This window comes from Musca vetustissima, unplaced genomic scaffold (assembly GCF_032173495.1).
Source record: "Musca vetustissima isolate MV318-11 ecotype Yass unplaced genomic scaffold, APGP_CSIRO_Mvet_v1 utg7804, whole genome shotgun sequence".
Taxonomy (NCBI): Eukaryota; Metazoa; Arthropoda; class Insecta; order Diptera; family Muscidae; genus Musca; species Musca vetustissima.
The window spans coordinates 587,464-605,850 of record NW_026887929.1 but is presented as its reverse complement, the minus strand read 5'-3'; the positions used below and the strand labels follow the sequence as shown (position 1 = coordinate 605,850).

The 18,387-nt window shown below is 31.5% G+C and overlaps 1 protein-coding gene across 1 annotated transcript in view; it reads right to left on the bottom strand.

The window, feature by feature from the left end:
* Nucleotides 1-445: 445 nt before the first annotated feature.
* Nucleotides 446-18,387, bottom strand: part of LOC133335714 (putative mediator of RNA polymerase II transcription subunit 26) — a 118,128-nt gene continuing 100,186 nt past the window's right edge. The window contains exons 4-5 of the mRNA XM_061544015.1: nucleotides 4,471-4,631; nucleotides 446-535 (exon numbers count right to left, since the gene is read on the bottom strand). Of these exons, the coding sequence (XP_061399999.1) occupies nucleotides 476-535; nucleotides 4,471-4,631 (221 nt within the window). The 3' untranslated portion in view covers nucleotides 446-475. The remainder of the gene's footprint in view (nucleotides 536-4,470; nucleotides 4,632-18,387) is intronic.

The following is an 18,387-nucleotide window of genomic DNA, read 5'->3' as shown; positions in this document are numbered from 1 at the left end:
TGTGTGTTCGCTTGGAGATTTTTATTTCTTGATTTCTGGAATTTGTTTGTTTGTTTGTTTTGTTAAGTATATTACCTGATTGCTTTCTTTGTAACTGCCAATTATGTGCTTTAAAAATTGGGGACTTTTCTGTAGTTCTGGGAATGGTTGGTTGTTGTTTTGCATTTTAAAGAGAGAGAACCGAATTTTCTTTTCTTTTGTGGTAGTAGGGAAAAGGGAGATCAAGGAGAATTTTGTTTTAGAATTTTCTTGTCCACTACGATGTGTATTTTCGATTGCTTGTTGTTCTTGGGTAAATTTAATTTAGGAATTTTTTTTGCTTCATATTCTTCTTCTTCATCGTCGTCGTCTCTTTTTTGGGGGGGTTACATGAATGGCGGAGGAGTTATGTTTTTCATACTTTATTGTTGCTGTTATTTACTGTTGCTGCTACTGCTGGCTTTCATCTTTTTAACTATGTTACAGTTTCTTAGACCTAGCGGCCTCGGGCCCATCTTAGTAACGCATCAGCCAGCACATCCAGATGTGCTTTCGTCTGAAAAGAGATACATAAATATAATTAAAAATAAATTAATTGTGAAAATTAATAAAAAAAGATAAAACAGCACTACCAAATGGCTTGAATTTTTTTAAATATATATTGCGGGATTATAGAGGAGCGTGTGTTAAAAAAATATTTTAAGATACCATAGAAAGGCGTGGATTTATTAACAAATATTTTTATGGTTTAAGGTTTAAATTATGTTGATATAATTCGAATCTACACTAACTAAAGAATGTCCCTACAAAATTTCAAATGAAAATCTCAAGAACTCTTGAAGTTATAGCCGATTTATTGTGTCAGCATCAAGTGGCGGCTGAAGGGCTTCTCAAACTTTAAATGCGTTTTCTCTAAACATTTTTTTTGCGAATGGCGGGCACGATAACTCAAAAATTAATAACCCAATCGATTTCAAATTTTTACACGTTTCTCTGTGAGTGTATAGCTATCGTATGAACTAGGATAAAGCCAATCGGTGAAGATCTTCCTTATTTTTTAATTTGGGTTTTGGTAAAAAATTGGCGATTTTCCAAAAATATTTTTTCAAAGGTCCACCATTTTGATAATTTTAGAGCGAAGTCAATAATCCTAGTTCATACGAGAGCCAGACATGTACTCTTTCTAACACCGTTGGAATTTTCGGATTCCGATGTTCCAGTGAGGAGTTATCATGCCCGCCATCAAAAATTAGGACTTTTCTTTAATTACAAAAAACAACAACAAAACAACAACAAAATTTTTTTGTAAATTATTTTTCTTCTTAAAGGACGTCGAAGTTTTTAGGGCATGTTTTAAAAATATTTTTGATATATTTTTTTTAATATTTTTGAAGGACTCTATAGCAAGGATTTAAAAATATATATTTCTAAGGACTAAAAAAAGCGTGGAGTTTTTAAAAAACAATGTTTAAGGACTTGACAAATATTTTAGTGAGCCTAAAATATTTGTGAATTAAAAAAAAAATTAAGGACTATTTGAAGGCGTGGCTTTTTTGAAATATGTTTTTATGGACTATTTGAAGGCGTGGATTTTTTAAATATGTTTTTAATGTCTATTTGAAGGCGTGGATTTTTTGAAATATGTTTTTAAGAACTTTTTGAAGGCGTGGCTTTTTTGAAATATGTTTTTAAGGACTATTTGAAGGCGTGGATTTTTTGAAATATGTTTTTAAGGACTATTTGAAGGCGTGGATTTTTTGAAATATGTTTTAAGGACTATTTCAAGGCGTGGATTTTTTGAAATATGTTTTTAAGGACTATTTGAAAATATTTTTAAAGATACCAATCAAGGCTTAGATTTTTGTAAAAATATGTTTAAGGGTCCTATGAAGGCGTAGTGGATAATCGAGGTAGTATCAATATCCATTTAATTTGTTCTGTGAAGAAGGAGTGGAATGATGGGTCCCATCTTCGAACTTGATTAAAGTTTAAAATAAATTTGAAATTAAAAAAAACACTGATAACCCACATACAGTCATCTAGACAAACAAATACCAAACTAAAGCTTAAACTTTATTTGACTGATGTTATTCAAACGTTTAATTTCAAACTAAAACATATTTCTCATCTTAAAAATATATATATTTATATTTTTTAATTTAAGCTCTTTTATTTCTCATTTAAGGTTGTTGTGAATTATATATTCACGGATTTCCGTATGATTCCAAATTACGGCGGCAGGCCCGCCTATAACGATAATTATTTGCAACTTTTGGAACTGGTTCGCTTAATCGTAAAATTCAAAAATTAAGGATTTCAATACAGTAAAGACCAAATAAGTCGGTTAAGTTGTTAAGAATTTTTTGTTAGTAAAGTAACATTTTTAAATGTATTCATATGATTTTTACAAAGACTATTTAATAAAAATTAAAAAAAAAATCAAAAAATATTGTTTTTATTTTGCGGATTCAATTGCGGTAAGTATAAATGCCTCTATGAGTGTGACATACATTTATGTGATGACGTCACAATTTTTCTGTCACCTTGTTAGGTGCATTTTTTGGCCAAATTTCACAAAAATACCAGGCGCCCAGAATAAATAGAAAGTAGCCCGCCAAAAATAAAAAAAATATAGATAAAATTTGCATCTGGCAACGCCTTACATGAAATTACAAAATTTGTAGCATGCTGTTAGGCGCTCGAATTTTTTGGCGGGTAGGGTGTTGCCAGACCAAAATTTTTCATAATTTTTATTTTTTTTGGCGAGCAACTTGCTATTTTATTCTGGGCGCCTGGTATTTTTGTTAAATTTACCAAAAATGTTTTTCGGGCTGTCAGACCAATATTTTTGGACATTTTTGGTAGGGAGTTGCCAGATCGAAATTTCTAGAATTAAGTATGATGTTGCCAGATCAAAATTTGCATTTTTTGTCGGTCAACTAGCTATTTTATTCTGAGAGCCTGGTATTTTTGTGAAATTTACCAAAAACAAAAAATGTTCGGGCTGTCAGACCAATATTTTTGGACATTTTTGGTAGGGAGTTGCCAGATCGAAGTTTTTAGATTTAAGCATGATGATGCCTGATTAAAACTTCTAATTTTTCTGCCTGGCAACTAGCTATTACATTCTGAGAGCCTGGTATTTTTGTGAAATTTACCAAAAAAGGCAGAACATTTTTGGGATATTTTTTTTTTAATTCTTTCGGAGCCACGATTGGCATTTGACAGCTAATATTAAGAAACTATTATAAAGAACCCCCACTGACAAATTTTTTAGACTTCCATAAATAAATAAAAAAAACATTTTTAGTTTTTGTTTTTTAATCTATGCGTTTATTTGTTTCTAATAAATCAACTACATAAAGTATTTAATACAATTTAATGTGCATGAACACTGATACCAGATTAAAATTTTTATTTTGTTTCTCAAACATACCAGGCATCCAGAACTGGAAAACTTTTTGGGCTCATATCAGGAAATAGGTTTAAAAAAATTAAGCATAACTGCATTGTAAATCCTTGAAGAAGGATGTTTTTTGATTGATCTTGTAATCTTAAATGTTTTTCAGAAACAGTGACTGACTTAATTTCCCTCGAAAGTTTTGCTTGAAGAAATATTTTAAAAAATCTACGCTTAAAAAATATTAAAGTGGTTCGTATGGATTTTTTTCGAGTACCTAAAAAAGAACCTGAGTTTGTATAATTTTTATTAGGAACCACATGGGTTGTTTTTTGTTTTTTCTCAGAGACCACATTAAGTCGAGATTTTTTTACAAATTTTTATTTGAGTGTCCAAATATACGCATGGTTGTTAAAAACAAATATTTTTTAAAAGCTTACGACAGCCAGAATTTTTTACAAATATTTTTTTCGGGGACTAAATTTAGGCGTGGATTACAAAAATATATATTTAAGGGACTAATAATAGACTTTGACTTAAAAAAAAATGTTCAGGGACCACACATAGTAGTGGATTTTAAAAAAATATTTCTTTCCGGGAACCACAAATAGGTGTATTCTTTAAAAAAATGTCCTTCCGGTAACCACACATAGGCGTGGCTTCTTTGCCAAAAATGTGGTAAAGTTTTAAAAATAATTTTTTTTCAATGACCACAAATAGGCGATGGCTTTTTTAATATTTTTTGAAGGACCAAACACTTGAGCGGATTTTTATGTCCTACACAAATATATTGTAAGCATATAATAGCTTTTTGTAACGCCGCGGAATATTGGTCGTAGACCCTCCTTTTAGTTTACCGATCGTCTAGACATTAAAATTTGTTAAAACGGTCAGGCAAAAGTTATGAACCAATCGTCGCGAAATTGTATATGTATGTTCGGAGCGGATCAAAGAAGACCCCTTTTAATAATTTTTAAAAATTCGGTTTCCAGAAAAATATAATAGATTATATATGAACCTTAATGTCCTTGGTAATCTCTTATCTTTATAGTTAATTAACATTTTGATTTCGTTTTAAATTTTCCACTTACCGTCTTGTAGAACATACACGATCTTCGATCTTCATCCTCACCCTCGGGACAGTCAATGAAGCCATCACACAGGACATGATCGTCTATGCAACGATATCTGCCCTGGACGTCGGGTGTCGGACATGCAAAACGTTCCATGCCATCCATGGCGGTGGGACATTCTAAAATGAGAGAGAAAAAAGAAGACAAAAAAACACATTGCTATTAGAAAACATATCAATATAAATTGCCGAACGAAAAAAAGTTACTTCAATATCAATATATCAAATTAAGAAACAACTATACCCTAACTCCCACACACATACACCTACATATGTACGAATGTGTATCGATAACAATAACCACTAAAAATGGAAATAAAATATAGCCAAAGGTGTAAATGACGTTGACTCTTGTGTTTGGTATATTTTTTTTTACGTTTCAAATATTGTTTTCCCATCCTTTGCTCCTCCAGGACCCAGAAACAGTTATCCTTCAGCTGTTGTTGCTGCTGTTGTGGTGGTGTTCCGTTTTTTTTTTTTTTGGTGTCTGTAACTTGTGGCAGCACAATGTCATTTTGAACAATGATGGGGTTGAAATTGAACACTTTTTAACAATAACCAGCCCTGCACACACAACAAACACAAACAAAGAGAGCGACCAAAACACTTACAACAGCAACAGCAACAACAACAAATGAAGAACAAGAGCTGACACTGACATCGACACCAACAAGCCAAACACACATGAAAGCATCGTTTGTTCGTTCGTATATTCGCTCGGTAACATGTAAGCAAATGTATTCGACATGGCCGCAAAACTTACATACATGTGTTAACATGTCAGTCAGCGTGTGTGTTTTATCTCTCTTTCTCCGTGTGTGTGTCTGTGTGTGCGACTACAGGTGTTTACTTATACCAACAACAAGAATGTAAAAAAAAACAACTGAAAAAATAGGGAAACCAACCCATTCACATATAGATTTTGTGTGTTTTGCTGGTGCTGTTCCTTCTGCCGCTCCTGCTGCTGTTCGAGCTGTTGTTGGTTGTTGGGTTGTTAGCTTGTTGTCATTGTCCTTTTGACGTCAATACTTAATTTGATTTCATACCCGGGCATTGTTAAAACATTTTTGCGACGTGCTGAATGTCTGTATATTTGGTATTCATTGAAAAGTTACACACATATGTGTACCTATATGTTTGTGTGTGTCCGTGTGTGTGTGTTTCTGATTGTATATCTCTCTCTTGCCATTTACTAAGGCTGGGACAATGGGTGTTGATGCCAATCAAATAAATGGTACGTGTGTGTGTTTGTGTGTTATGTGTATGCAAGAGGACACTACATAATAGAGTGGGTAGCATATTTGGAATTTCAAATAGGTTCCAACAATGTCATAGTGGTAGCTCAGTTGCCTAATTTAATTTATTAAGAAGACATGTTGTTGCTTAGCGTTAAGAATGTAAAATGTTCAAATCGTGTGTGGAATAATAAATTATTTTTGAAGGGGGTGGGAGGTGGTAGGATGCTAAAAATATAAATTGCGGGAAGGAAGAAAGATATTTTAATATCTTAAACTAAGATATGGTTTTTAAGGACTTTGGGAGATATATTAGAAAAAATAGCCTAAAAAATAGAAGTTATAAAAAAGTTCAAAATGTTTTTTTTAGAAAAAAAGATTTTCAGGATATTTGTTTCAATATTTTGAAGGGCTATTAATGATGTCTTGGATGTTTAAATATATTTCCAAGAACTTTTATAAGTCATGTCCATTACAATTTGTAAACATGATACACAGCTATGGACCAATCTTCACGAAATTGTGCATGTAGGATGCGTCCTGCCAAATGAAGACCCCTATTGTTTTTGGTAAAGATCGATTAATATTTAGGGGATGAAATGGACCAACAACTTTTTTTTTTGATTTTCTGGTCGCTCCAGAGGCCGCAATTATCGTCCAAACAGCGCGAATTTTTACATGGAGAAGGGGAAAGGGCCAAAGTATAAGCAGGCCTGTATTGATAAAAAGCGGCCAATATTTAGCGGGTCTAATGATTTATAGGGACTTTGGTGCACTATTTACCTAAAATCGGACGAAAATATATATGGGAGCTATATATAAATCTGAACCGATTTTTACCAATTTAGGGTTCGTCCTTGGGCCAAATAAGTGACCTGTGCCAAATTTCATCCAAATCGGATGACAAATGCGACCTGTACTTTGTTAACAAAAATACATGGACGGACGGACAGACGGACGGACATGCATAAATCGACTTAAAAAGTTATTCTATGCATATTCTCAAAAGGAACCATTTGTCTATCCCGTTTCCTTTTGCCTGTTACAAACATATACACAAAGACATAATACCCTGTACCACAGTGTGGTGAAGGATATAAAAATATTATTCATAAAGCCTCGGCCACCCTGATTGTTTTAAAAATTTTTATGGGCCATAGCACCTGGACTATTAAAAGACCCCTAGATTAAAAAAAAGTATATATATTTTTTCCAAAGGGACTTGGAAGTGCCAAATGCCAAAATAAGTTTTTGTAATGTGGGTCAAGCGTAGTTCTTTTCCTATATTTCTAAATCTGAAGTCTTTATTGTAGATATCCAGATATCAAATCCACTTGGGAGGGATCCTATATAATTGATAACTGATCCTACTAACTTTCAAAGATAAAAATCCTTTTCCAAAATTTTAACCTACAACTTGGGTTATTGTTTAAATTGAGGTTGATCCTTTTTTTTCTATCAATCACTGAGTTTTGTTGTTCTTGTATTGATACATCGATTCCAAACTTTATTTGCTAAGTAGCTTTTATAGCTCACATGCATGCTGTCGTTCCTCGGTGTTTGCATGAAGCAAATTGGCAAATTGAAATTTAAAGTGTAGCCAAAGTGGGTGTCTCTGTGTGAATGTATGTGTGTGTGTGTGAATTAATTTCATTACAAGTTTTTCGCACAACGAAACAAAAGAGAGAGAACGGCTTTTATCCGTTTTTTTTTCATATTTGCTTTTTTTCTTCATGTGGAGATGTATGTAAATAAGTAATGGTGTGGATGGATAGTGTAATCAATGAGCATCTGAGAGCTAGCAGTTGTCGGTGATTATTGACTGCCAGCCACGTTAATTCACAACGATCTGTTATTGGCAAGTATCAATTTTTTTGTAGGGCAGAGATGGGGTTTTTTATGGAATCAGCAATTAATGAAATCAGTTTCAATTTTTTGTGTATATAAAATCAGAATTCGTTGCCAATAAATGTCAGTTTTAAGTTGATGTCAGTTTAATTGAAAACGTAAGGAGATTGAAATATTAAAATAAGATGTAGGAGACAAGTGGGACTTTCATTGTTCTTCATAGAAAATAAAGATGTAGATGTTTATTTGATTTTTGTGTGAAAGAGATTTTTTGGAGAGAGATGGTTGGAAACAAATTTTGAATATTTTTGCTTCATGATTTGTTTATATATTTTTAATTTAATTTAATATTTTCCATTAAAATGTATCTACACTCAAATGTCCTTCGCTGAAAAAAAAATTATTTTCCCTCACATTTCATTGAATATAAATAAAAAATATACGCATTTGCATTTATGAACAGAGATAAAAAATAACAACTTATTTGTAGTAGTGTTATTATTATTGAATTAAAACACTATTAATAAAAACAAAAATACAAAAAAAAGACAGAAAAAAACTGTCACCGTGTTAATGACAAAATCAATGAAAACGACAGTCAATAAACGAAATTATGACGTAAACGAGACAAGTACCACAGCACAAAAGCCATTAAAGTGCCTTTACAAAAAATAATAAAAAACAAAAACTACAACAACGACAACTGAAATATGGTGGCAATGATGATGATGACGATGACGACAAGAACTACGACGACGTTAAAAATAAATAAAATATTTAAAAAAAAAAACAAAAAAATGATTTATATTTATATACAATTTATATTATATATAAAAAATTACACCAACTACACCTGCAGTTCAGGTGTGTATGGGAATGTGTCTGTGTGTGTGTGTGTTATTATATGACTACAATGTTGAGTATAAATGTCATGTCACCCAAAAATGGTAATTAAAACAATTTATGGCAGGAGAGTGAATTTTTTATTTATTTTTTTTTTGTTTTTGCTGTCATATATGAATATTTTATAAGTTGTGTATGGATAAAAATATGGATGTAAATGGTTGTTGGTGAAAAAAAGCTGGAAAAAATTATAAAAAAAAATTCTAACATTTGTAAAAGCCCTCGGGATCGATAGAAATTTCTATAAACGCTGATGGTATCAAAAAAATATCTACTAACCCCAAGAGCCTCAAAAAAAGTATAAAAACTTAAATGAGCCTTGAGGGTCTTAAGAAAGTTTATTTACATTTCGATGAGGCCAGAGGGTTTCAGAAAATGGTGATGCAAATTGCAATAAGATCTGAAAAATTCTACAAATTTGTCTATTGAAATTTTATAAGCCTTATACACAGATTTATTGAGTCGTCATAGTATAAAAAATGTTTATTGGGCCCTGAGAGTCTCAAGAAATTTCTCTTTATGAACCAGTTTTTTGTTTCAAAAATATGTAAAGAAATGAAACTGTGTGTTGGATGAAATTTTTCACACATTGTTCCCAATCTTTTTTGGGATTTTTTACATCTTTATGAAATAGTGTGAGATCCACAGGGCTGAAGAATAACAGCTAAAATCGTAGTAAAACCGCTCCCGATTGGAAAAGATGTTGAAATTTTCCTTTATTTCTAATATTTTTTTTCATAAACGTAAACAAATTTGACAACAAATAATTTATTTTCTACAGCATTGCCATATTGAAATTGTTTAATTCAGTATAAATTCAGTTTGATTTTGCGCATTTACCACAAAAAATGAAGAAATATACAAATTAATTTGAATTAAGAACTTTTAATGCAAATTAAGGCTGTCGTATGTCTAGGCTATTATAAAAATTCAATGAGAAAAATGCTATAAAACTGTATAAAAAACTTTTTTTGGGCTCTGAGAGTCTCAAGAAATTTTCCTGATACCTTAAGGTCCTAAAAAAATTTTGGGAAATGTCAAAAAGTCCTGTGGATCTCATAAAATTGTCTATAGCAGTTTCTATGAACGTTAAAGGTTTCAAAAAGGTTCTATGTGAATTTTCGCGAGCCTTGGAGCCTCAAAAACATTTTTAGAATTTTAAATGAGGCCCCGGGGGTCTCAAAAATTTGTATAAACATTTCAATGATCCCTCAGGTTTTAAAAAATGTCTATACAAATTCAATGTGAATTTTTATGAGCCTCTTGGAGCCTCAAAAACGTTTATGGAAATATAAATGAGCCCCGGAGGGTCTGAAAAACTTTTTGTAGACATTTCAATGAGTACCTCGAGAGTCTCCAACAAAATTCTATAAAAATTCTATGAGAAAAATGCTATAAAATTGTATAAAAACGTTTATTGGGCCCTGAGAGTCTCAAGAAATTTCTCTGATACCTTACGGTCCTAAAAAAATGTAAAGAAATGTCTAAAAGCCCTGTGGATCTCATACAATTGTCTATGGAAGTTTATTTGAACGTTGAGGGTACCAAAAAGGTTATATGCAAATTTTTATGAACCGTAGAGCCTCAAAAACGTTTTTAGAATTTTAAATGAGGCCTGGAGGGTCTTAAAAATTGGTATAAACATTTCGATGATCCCTCAGGTTTTAACAAATGTCTATAGAAATTCAATGGGAATTTTTGCGAGCCTTGGAGCCTCAAAAACGTTTTTAGAAATATAAATGAGCCCCGGAGAATCTTAAAACAATTTCATAAAAACTTCAATGAACCCTGAGTGTCTCGAAAATCCCCAAAAATGTCTATAGAAATTCAATGAGCCCTGCGGGTCTCAAGAAAAATGTTATAAATTTGTCTATAGAAATTTTTTTCAAATTTGCTGAACCTTGATAGATTCGCTAAATATGTAGCCGCAAGAGTAATAAGAAAGTTATATGATTCCTTAGGGTCTCAAAAAATTCTATGAGCCCTGAGAGTATCAAAGAATTTATCGTGAACTTTCTATGAGTCTCAAAAATGTCAAAAGCAATTGCTATAGAAATATTTTGAGGGTGCAAATATCTATACAGATGTTTATGAGCCTTAGGGGGCCTTAAAAAATCTATAGAAATTGTTATGAGACCTAAAGATATTAAAAAAAATTTACTGCGGAATTTTTCTGAGGATCACAACAATTTTCTATATAATGTTTTATAAGCTCTGAGGATCTGAAAAATAGTTTTTAAAATTTTATACATTAAAATATGGCTGTAGAAATTACCTAAGGAGCCCTAAGGGTTCAAAACAAATTTTATAAACATTTTTTGAGACCTTCAGGGATTAATAAGTATTGAGAAGTTTTTCTGAGGATCTATAAAAATCCTGTAAATAGTCTGAGGGTTAAAAAATTCAATAAAAAGTCTTATGAGCCTAAAAAAACTAAAAATAAAAAGTTAAAAGATATTAGTACAGAAATTTATTAGACTTTGAAAGTCTCTAACAGATTTTCTATTTGGCTATCAACAACAAAACCTATGCAGCTATATGAACCCTTGGGGTCTTAAAAAGTCATTTTTATACGCCCTAAAGATCTGCAAATGTGCCTATAATAATTTCTATGACCCCTAAGGTTGAAATTGTTCTATTCGATTATTTGAGACTGTAGAATTATTCGGAGGATCACAAAATAATGCATTATTATTATTTTTTTGAAGCATAAGGGTCCTCGACCCTTATAAATTAATTGTAAGCTCTGAGGGTCTTGTTATAGAATTTTTTTATTTTTTATGAACCCTGTTGACTGACAAAAAAATTCTATAGACATTTATTGGGACCTAAAGAAAGATGCTTAGAACAATTTTTTATCTCTTAGGTATTCTAAGAACATTTTTTATGGTACCAAAATTTTTTCTTAAAAAAAAAGAAACACAAAAAAAATCGATGAGCTCCCTCTCGGAAGTTTTTATAAGCTCTGAGGGTCATGTTATAGATATTTTTATGAACCCTGTTGACTGACAAAAAATCCTATAGACATTTATTGGGACCTAAAGAAAGATGCTTAGAACAATTTTGTATCTCTTAGGTATTCTAAGAACATCTTTTAGGGAACCAAAAAATGTTCTCAAAAAAAATAAAAAAAAAAAAAAACGATGAGCTTCCTCTCGGAAGTTTTTATAAAGAAATTCTACTGTAAAAAAAAATTCATTAATCAATAATTTTTTATGGAAAATTCTATGAGCTCTAAGGATATAATTTATTTGTATAACCCTAATCGGTACTCCACACCATGTCGTATAAGTACTATTAATATAATTGTACATCATAGCCTACAAGTATTATTAATTATAATTATATTATATAATTAATTAATAATTATAGGTATTATTAATTATATTAATAACAAAATATCATTGCATACCACCAAGGCGTCATCATTTCATTTTATCTCTGTGTGAAAAGCTAATGATTATTTTCATATCACTGAGGTGTTCTAAAAACTTCTTTAGAAAAAAAAACAAAATGGACTTTATCTCGGTTTTTATATAGAGATCCTAGTAAATACTTTATTTTATAAGGACATCAAAGAAATTTATTTAAATTTCAATGACACCAGAATTAAATTCACAATATTATTTCTACTAAACTTTTACTAAAAATTCATTCGGTAATCCCAACAAAAATTTTCGCCTGAAAATATGCAGCAAAAAATATTCCATAAATAAAATTATTATTACTTATACGTCACATGGTATCAATGCGCCATATATATTTTTTTCAAAATAATCCCCAGTTAAAATTAAAATACAATAATCATTTTTTTATAAAATTATAATTCGGTATCGAATTTGAAAAGAAAAAACTACATATCAATTTCAATTCCCCAAATAAATTAGCATTTAAATATTACGATTTTTTCTGCTGCTGCTAACAAAAAAAAAATGCTTTCAAACTTTTTATCTTTTTTGCCAATTGGGAAACATACCAAACACAAACAAAAATTATATAGTTCTCTAACTCTTGTGTTGGTGAGTGTGTGTGTGTGGGTGTTAAACTGACCATTACCAATACCACCACCACCACCGCCAGCAATTGCTGGCAATTTCCTCCAACTTTGCATGAAATGCAAAAAGTTCATTGACATTTGATATACACGATGTGTTTTAGTTTGCTCTGTGTTTTTTTTTTTCATTGCAAAAAAAAAAAAACTCCGAAACGAAATGCTCAAACTAATGCAATCAGCTACAGAGCAATACACAAATCCATTTGAAATGCAATTTCGGTCTGTTTTTTTTTACATATGTCCTTTGGGTCCATTTGCATGTTGTGGCTTATAATGGATGGATGGTTGGTGTGTGGGTTGGTTGGTTGGTTGTTCACAAGCAATACACACAACGACACGTGTGTATTGCTTGTGAAAGCAATAATTTCATTCATAGCTGAGAAGAAAAAAAAACGTTTGAAATAAAACTGCGAATCTATGTCCATAAAATCAATGGGTATCTAAGGATATCCCAATAATGGATGGTTTGCCAAAGAGTTGAAGGGAATTTTCGGTATTTGAAAAAAAATAAAATTTTCAAGGAATATTAAGTTTGGAAAATAGTTCTCTACAATCGAATTTTGGATAGAGGAAGAATATAAATATTTTCCAAGAATCTGAAGTCCAGTACTTAGTTCTTAGGGCTTCATTGTCATTATTTCAAGTAGGTGGTCTCGGTTTTTAGTACAGGATTTTTTTCTCGTTGAGGAATGATTAATTATTTTTTTGGAAGGTATATCACCCTTAACATAATATCCTTCATAGTTTCAATTAGAAACACGTGCCATCGAAATATAATTGCTATGTGTAACCCATGTCGTATAAGTACTATTAATATAATTGTACCTCATAACGTATAAGTATTATTAATTAAATTAATGACAAAATATCATAGCATACCACCAAGGCGTCATAATTTCATATTATCTCTCTGTTTAAAAAAGCTAATGAATATTTTCATCATCAGCATTGTCATGAAATAAATGCCAAACTAAAATAAAACAAAATAATATAATTCATTGACTCGGTAGCAAATGTAGGCGTATATCTCTAACAAAATTCATATGGGCTATGTAATTATTATTATTTTTGATTCTGTTTTGTAGTTTTTATGATTTGGATTTTATTTTTAGATAATCGCCGGCTAGATTCTACACACACACATTATAAAAAAAAAACCCATCCAAAATATCCAAAGGCGCCAATATGTCCTTTTTACTGTGATTTATTTAACATGAAAAAAAAAGAAAAAACGCCATGGGTGTATAGTTATGGCTGTTATGGTTGTGTATGAATGAGAATGCATGAATCAAGGAGAAAAGGGAAATGGGGGGAATTTATGTATGTGTGTTTTTTCCACACATTTCGTTCACTCGAAATCGCCAAATAAACAAAATATCAATGGTAGTACGATTTGAAGTAGGGGGTTTTTTTTTTGGTGGGCCATAAAACAAAACTACAACAGCAGGAAAGCTACTAGAAAAGAGAATGGGAAAACTACACAATTTTTGTTGTCAATACTTTTGGTTATTTTTAGCAGCAACAAAACACAAAAACTGCTGCTCTAAAACTTCATCTTCTACTCGATGCAAAAATCACACACACACAAATACGTAAATATTCTCCAAAAACTTGCAAGTTGCTTGTTGAAAATCACCATCAGCCAGTCATTGGAATAACACAATAAAATATCGAATGCTGGAAGTTGAATAAAAAAGTGCACAGAGAAAAAAGAGAAATGTTTCTATTTTTGGAGAATAAAATTGGGAAAGAAGAAGAAGAATGGAAATTCAAAGAGTACACAAAAATCAAGCAATAAAACTATTTTTAACTTTCTTTGGCTGCCAAAAAGTTTATGACCAGACCAGATGAATTAGTAAAGGAGACCATAACACATACAAGCATTCAGAAAATCGCCATGGATTGTAAGTTACAAAATTTTTGCTAATGCTTCCGTTGAGGTGAGATAAAAAAACAACAATTGGGAACAGAATAAGATAGAACATTAATCGAAATCGAAGGAAATTTAGCTGCTAATTCAAAGCAAAATGGTTAGGTTAGATTGAAAAGGGGGTGCACTTAAGGTAGGCAAGACGTTGTTATGCGCTTTAGAACGGAAACATTTGAAAGACAAATAGTAAGAATGGTCTCCCCATAATTCTTAGAATGCTAAGTTCTTTATGAAGTTCTTCAGCCTTTTCCACTCACACACCCTCAAGATGAGTAACTTCTCATACCTTTAGAAATCCTTCTTCCTTCTTTTCATACCTTTAGAAATGAGCAGCGTAAAATTTAAATCAAACCCCACGTTCACCATGGCGTATGATTAGTGTACCTGCTGATAATACTCATACGCCTCGGCATTGTTATTTCTCGTATATTAGCATCCATCCGAAGACTGTACATTAAATTTATCATTTATTTTCGAAATATCAACGGAAACCGCCAGTTTATTCGAAGAGAGCTAAGCCCACATCGTCATCGAACTAGAGTTTTAAAATTTGGCACAAACATTGCTACTACTCCAAGGATGTTTGGTATTGAAAATTGGATTTATCCGTCCACTATTTTGTATAGCGGTAGCTACAAATATTCGGTATTTTTCAACAAAATTGGCTGGATTTTGATATTATGGGTTCTCATTGGGTAACAACAAATCTTCCTAAAATTATTAATGCTGGTCCATAATAAAAATGATCAATATGGGTCTAGTTTTTACGGTTCAAATTTCCCCATCAAATTAGATGCGACTTCGTACTTTTGGATTCTCAATGGATAGTAACAAATCTTCCCACCAAAATTATTAACACTGGTCCAAATCTCCTTATCAAAAGTGATTAATATGGGCCCTAAACTTCGGGATAAGGTCCATATAACAGTACCCCATTGGCTAATTTTTGATATTTTTGGGTTTTTAATGGGAGTTAAATTATCCGATTATGGCATAGTCCTCATATAAAAGTCCCGATCGATTTAAGGTATTTTGGAATGTTTACTTCTTTGCGGAAATCCCAATCGGATTTAACGACGTTGGTACTTGTTTTGTTTTTTTTCAAATATTTAATATTGATTTACCAATCCGCAAAAAAGTATTTACCTTGCCTCCATTTTTTTATAATTTCAGAATTATTTGTCAATTTTATTCTATTGATTTCTTCTAAAAGTAATTCAATTTCACATTAAAATGTAATCAATAGAAATGTGCTGTGCATCAGCCAAATCCCTATGCAGAAGTTTTATAAGAAAAATTTTATTTTTTTGCAGTCTTGGAAATTAAATCAATTGTCTAATGGCAATCTTGAAATAATTTCCCAAAGGCATTTAAATAAAATAATATTTAAATTTGAACTAATATTAAATTTATATTTAAATGAATGTTAGTATGGAAATATTAAATTGTATATTTTTTTTGAAGTGCTAGCGCCTACAGGTATGCTAGGTTTTTTTACAACTTTAAAAATATATATTATAGCTTAAATAATATTCAAAAAAAAAACATTCTGTGGCTTCAGATATTATTTTTCTGATATTTTTTCTTATTAGAACCGCATTAAAAGTGGGCGCGACTTATATATATATATATATATATATTTTTAGAAAATATTTATATAAAATCTTGAGGCTTCAGATATTTTTTTATTATTAGGACTGCATTAAAAGTGGATGCGATTTTAGTTCGTATACCCCAATGGGTATGCTATATAATTTGGCTTGAAAAATAATTAAAATTACTTATACGCCACAGTCAACAATAAATTTGCCAACCATTTCGTATTCCCCCAATGGTTATGCTATACTATTTGGCTTGAAAATTAATTAATATCATTTATACGCCACATCCAACCATAAATTCTTATTAGATGCTTACTTATGAAAATATTAAATTTTAGTTTTTTTAAGTGCATACGATTTTAGAGTCTACAGCTATGCTAGCTTTTTAGTTCAACTTTAAAAATATAGAATTTTTTTTTTTAATATTCATATACAATTCTGAGGCTTCAGTTTTCTTACTGATATTTTTTATTATTAGAACTGCATTAAAAGTGGGTGCGATTTTAGTTCGTATGCCCCCAATGGGTATGCTATATAATTTGGCTTGAAAAATAATTAATATTACTTATACGCCCCAGTCAACAATAAATTTGCCAACCATTTCGTATGCCCCCAATGGGTATGTTATACTATTTGGCTTGAAAAATAATTAATATTACTTATACGCCACAGTCAAACATAAATATGTATTAGATGATTATGTTATGATATATGGAATTCATGATCACGCCTGCGCATACAATTTTAGCGCTTACAGGTATGCTAGTTTTTTATACAATATGTCATTAGGGGACAATAAGTTGTACCATAAAAATTAGCATACATCGGGACGAAAAATTCGTATTGACATAGAAAACTACGGTAATATTAATCAACTTTTTTTTATAAATTTCCCAATTTAAAAATTAGAAATATTTGATCTCCATTTATCAGAGCCTAGATATATGCAATAATTTTACACAATTTTGTAAACAATACGAAACAGAAATTACAAGTAAATTACAGTTATATCATTGAGTTACATGCCATGCCCTCATACAAATCGATAATTCTTCCACTCATTCTCTCATCTCTAAATATTGTATGCTTGTATGTAGTGATATGTGTGTGTGTATGTGTTTGTGTATTTTTTGGTCTATTTTATATTTTTAACATTTGCTTATGTTGCATTCATCAAACTAAATGCCGCCAAAATCACCCAACGCCCACTGTTTTATGTCTCGTCAGATTGGCGCCTAAAATGCTGCCAATAGTTTTGTAACTATTTTTGTTCAGTTTTTTGTGATTGTTTTTGTTGTCGTTTGTTTTTTTTTTGTGTTTAACTCTTTTCTATTTGATTTTTGTTGTTTGGTCCACAAAAAAAGAAGGCGAACGAAACCAGAACAAAAATTACTACTCTGCCACGTTTGTTTGTGCAAATGTTGCTTGAAGTTTTCTTCGATGTCTTCGCATGACGACTCACAAATACACACACACCCATATATATGCAGTTGGCTTTCATTCATACTCTTAGCTACAATTTCTAGCTTAGTTTTATAACAATTTGGAAACACTACAGAGATACAACGATTTTGGGATCTGAAGATTCTTTCATTATTTTCTTTTCTTTTTTGAGGTTATATTTATTTATTTATTTGCAGTTGCTTATGCTGCCACTACTGCATTTGCTAAGGCCTGGCCAAACTTTGAGGCTAAGAAATGCTATGGAATCCCCTATTCTAAGATTTTTCATTGCGCAGCAGTTAGCAGAGCCACCAACACCAGGATAAGCAGACACAGCGTCTGGCAAAGCTTTAGAAAAAAGAAACTTTGGAGTCTGTGGTTGCAGGCGTCAACAACATCACAACCTTTACACCAACAACCATCCAACCGACTACCACATCTTTGCTACTGTTAAGCATTTTGTTCTACTCCTTTTTTACTTTCCCTTCCTTGTCCGTCACCTCATGTCCTCCTGCAAATAGATGTTGGCTAGCAGTCGAGTTGTTTTTTGGATGTATTTTCTACCATTCTTCGCTGTAGTAGTGATAGTTGCTTATTTTATGACCCAAGACGCTGCCACAACATAATGTTATTCGGTCTCCGCGTACCGTACCGCCATACCGTCACACATACATACATACATAGTTTTAAGCTCATAAATTGTTGACTGTTTAATGTTGCTTTTTCTTCATCTATCAGGAAGATATAAACAAAATAGTAGCTTTATTAAATCTGAATTTATTAAAACAAACCTTCTCCTGTAACATTTCAAATTTGAGGGTTACGTTTTTTTTTGGCGAATATGGCACGGTATGAAAGCTAC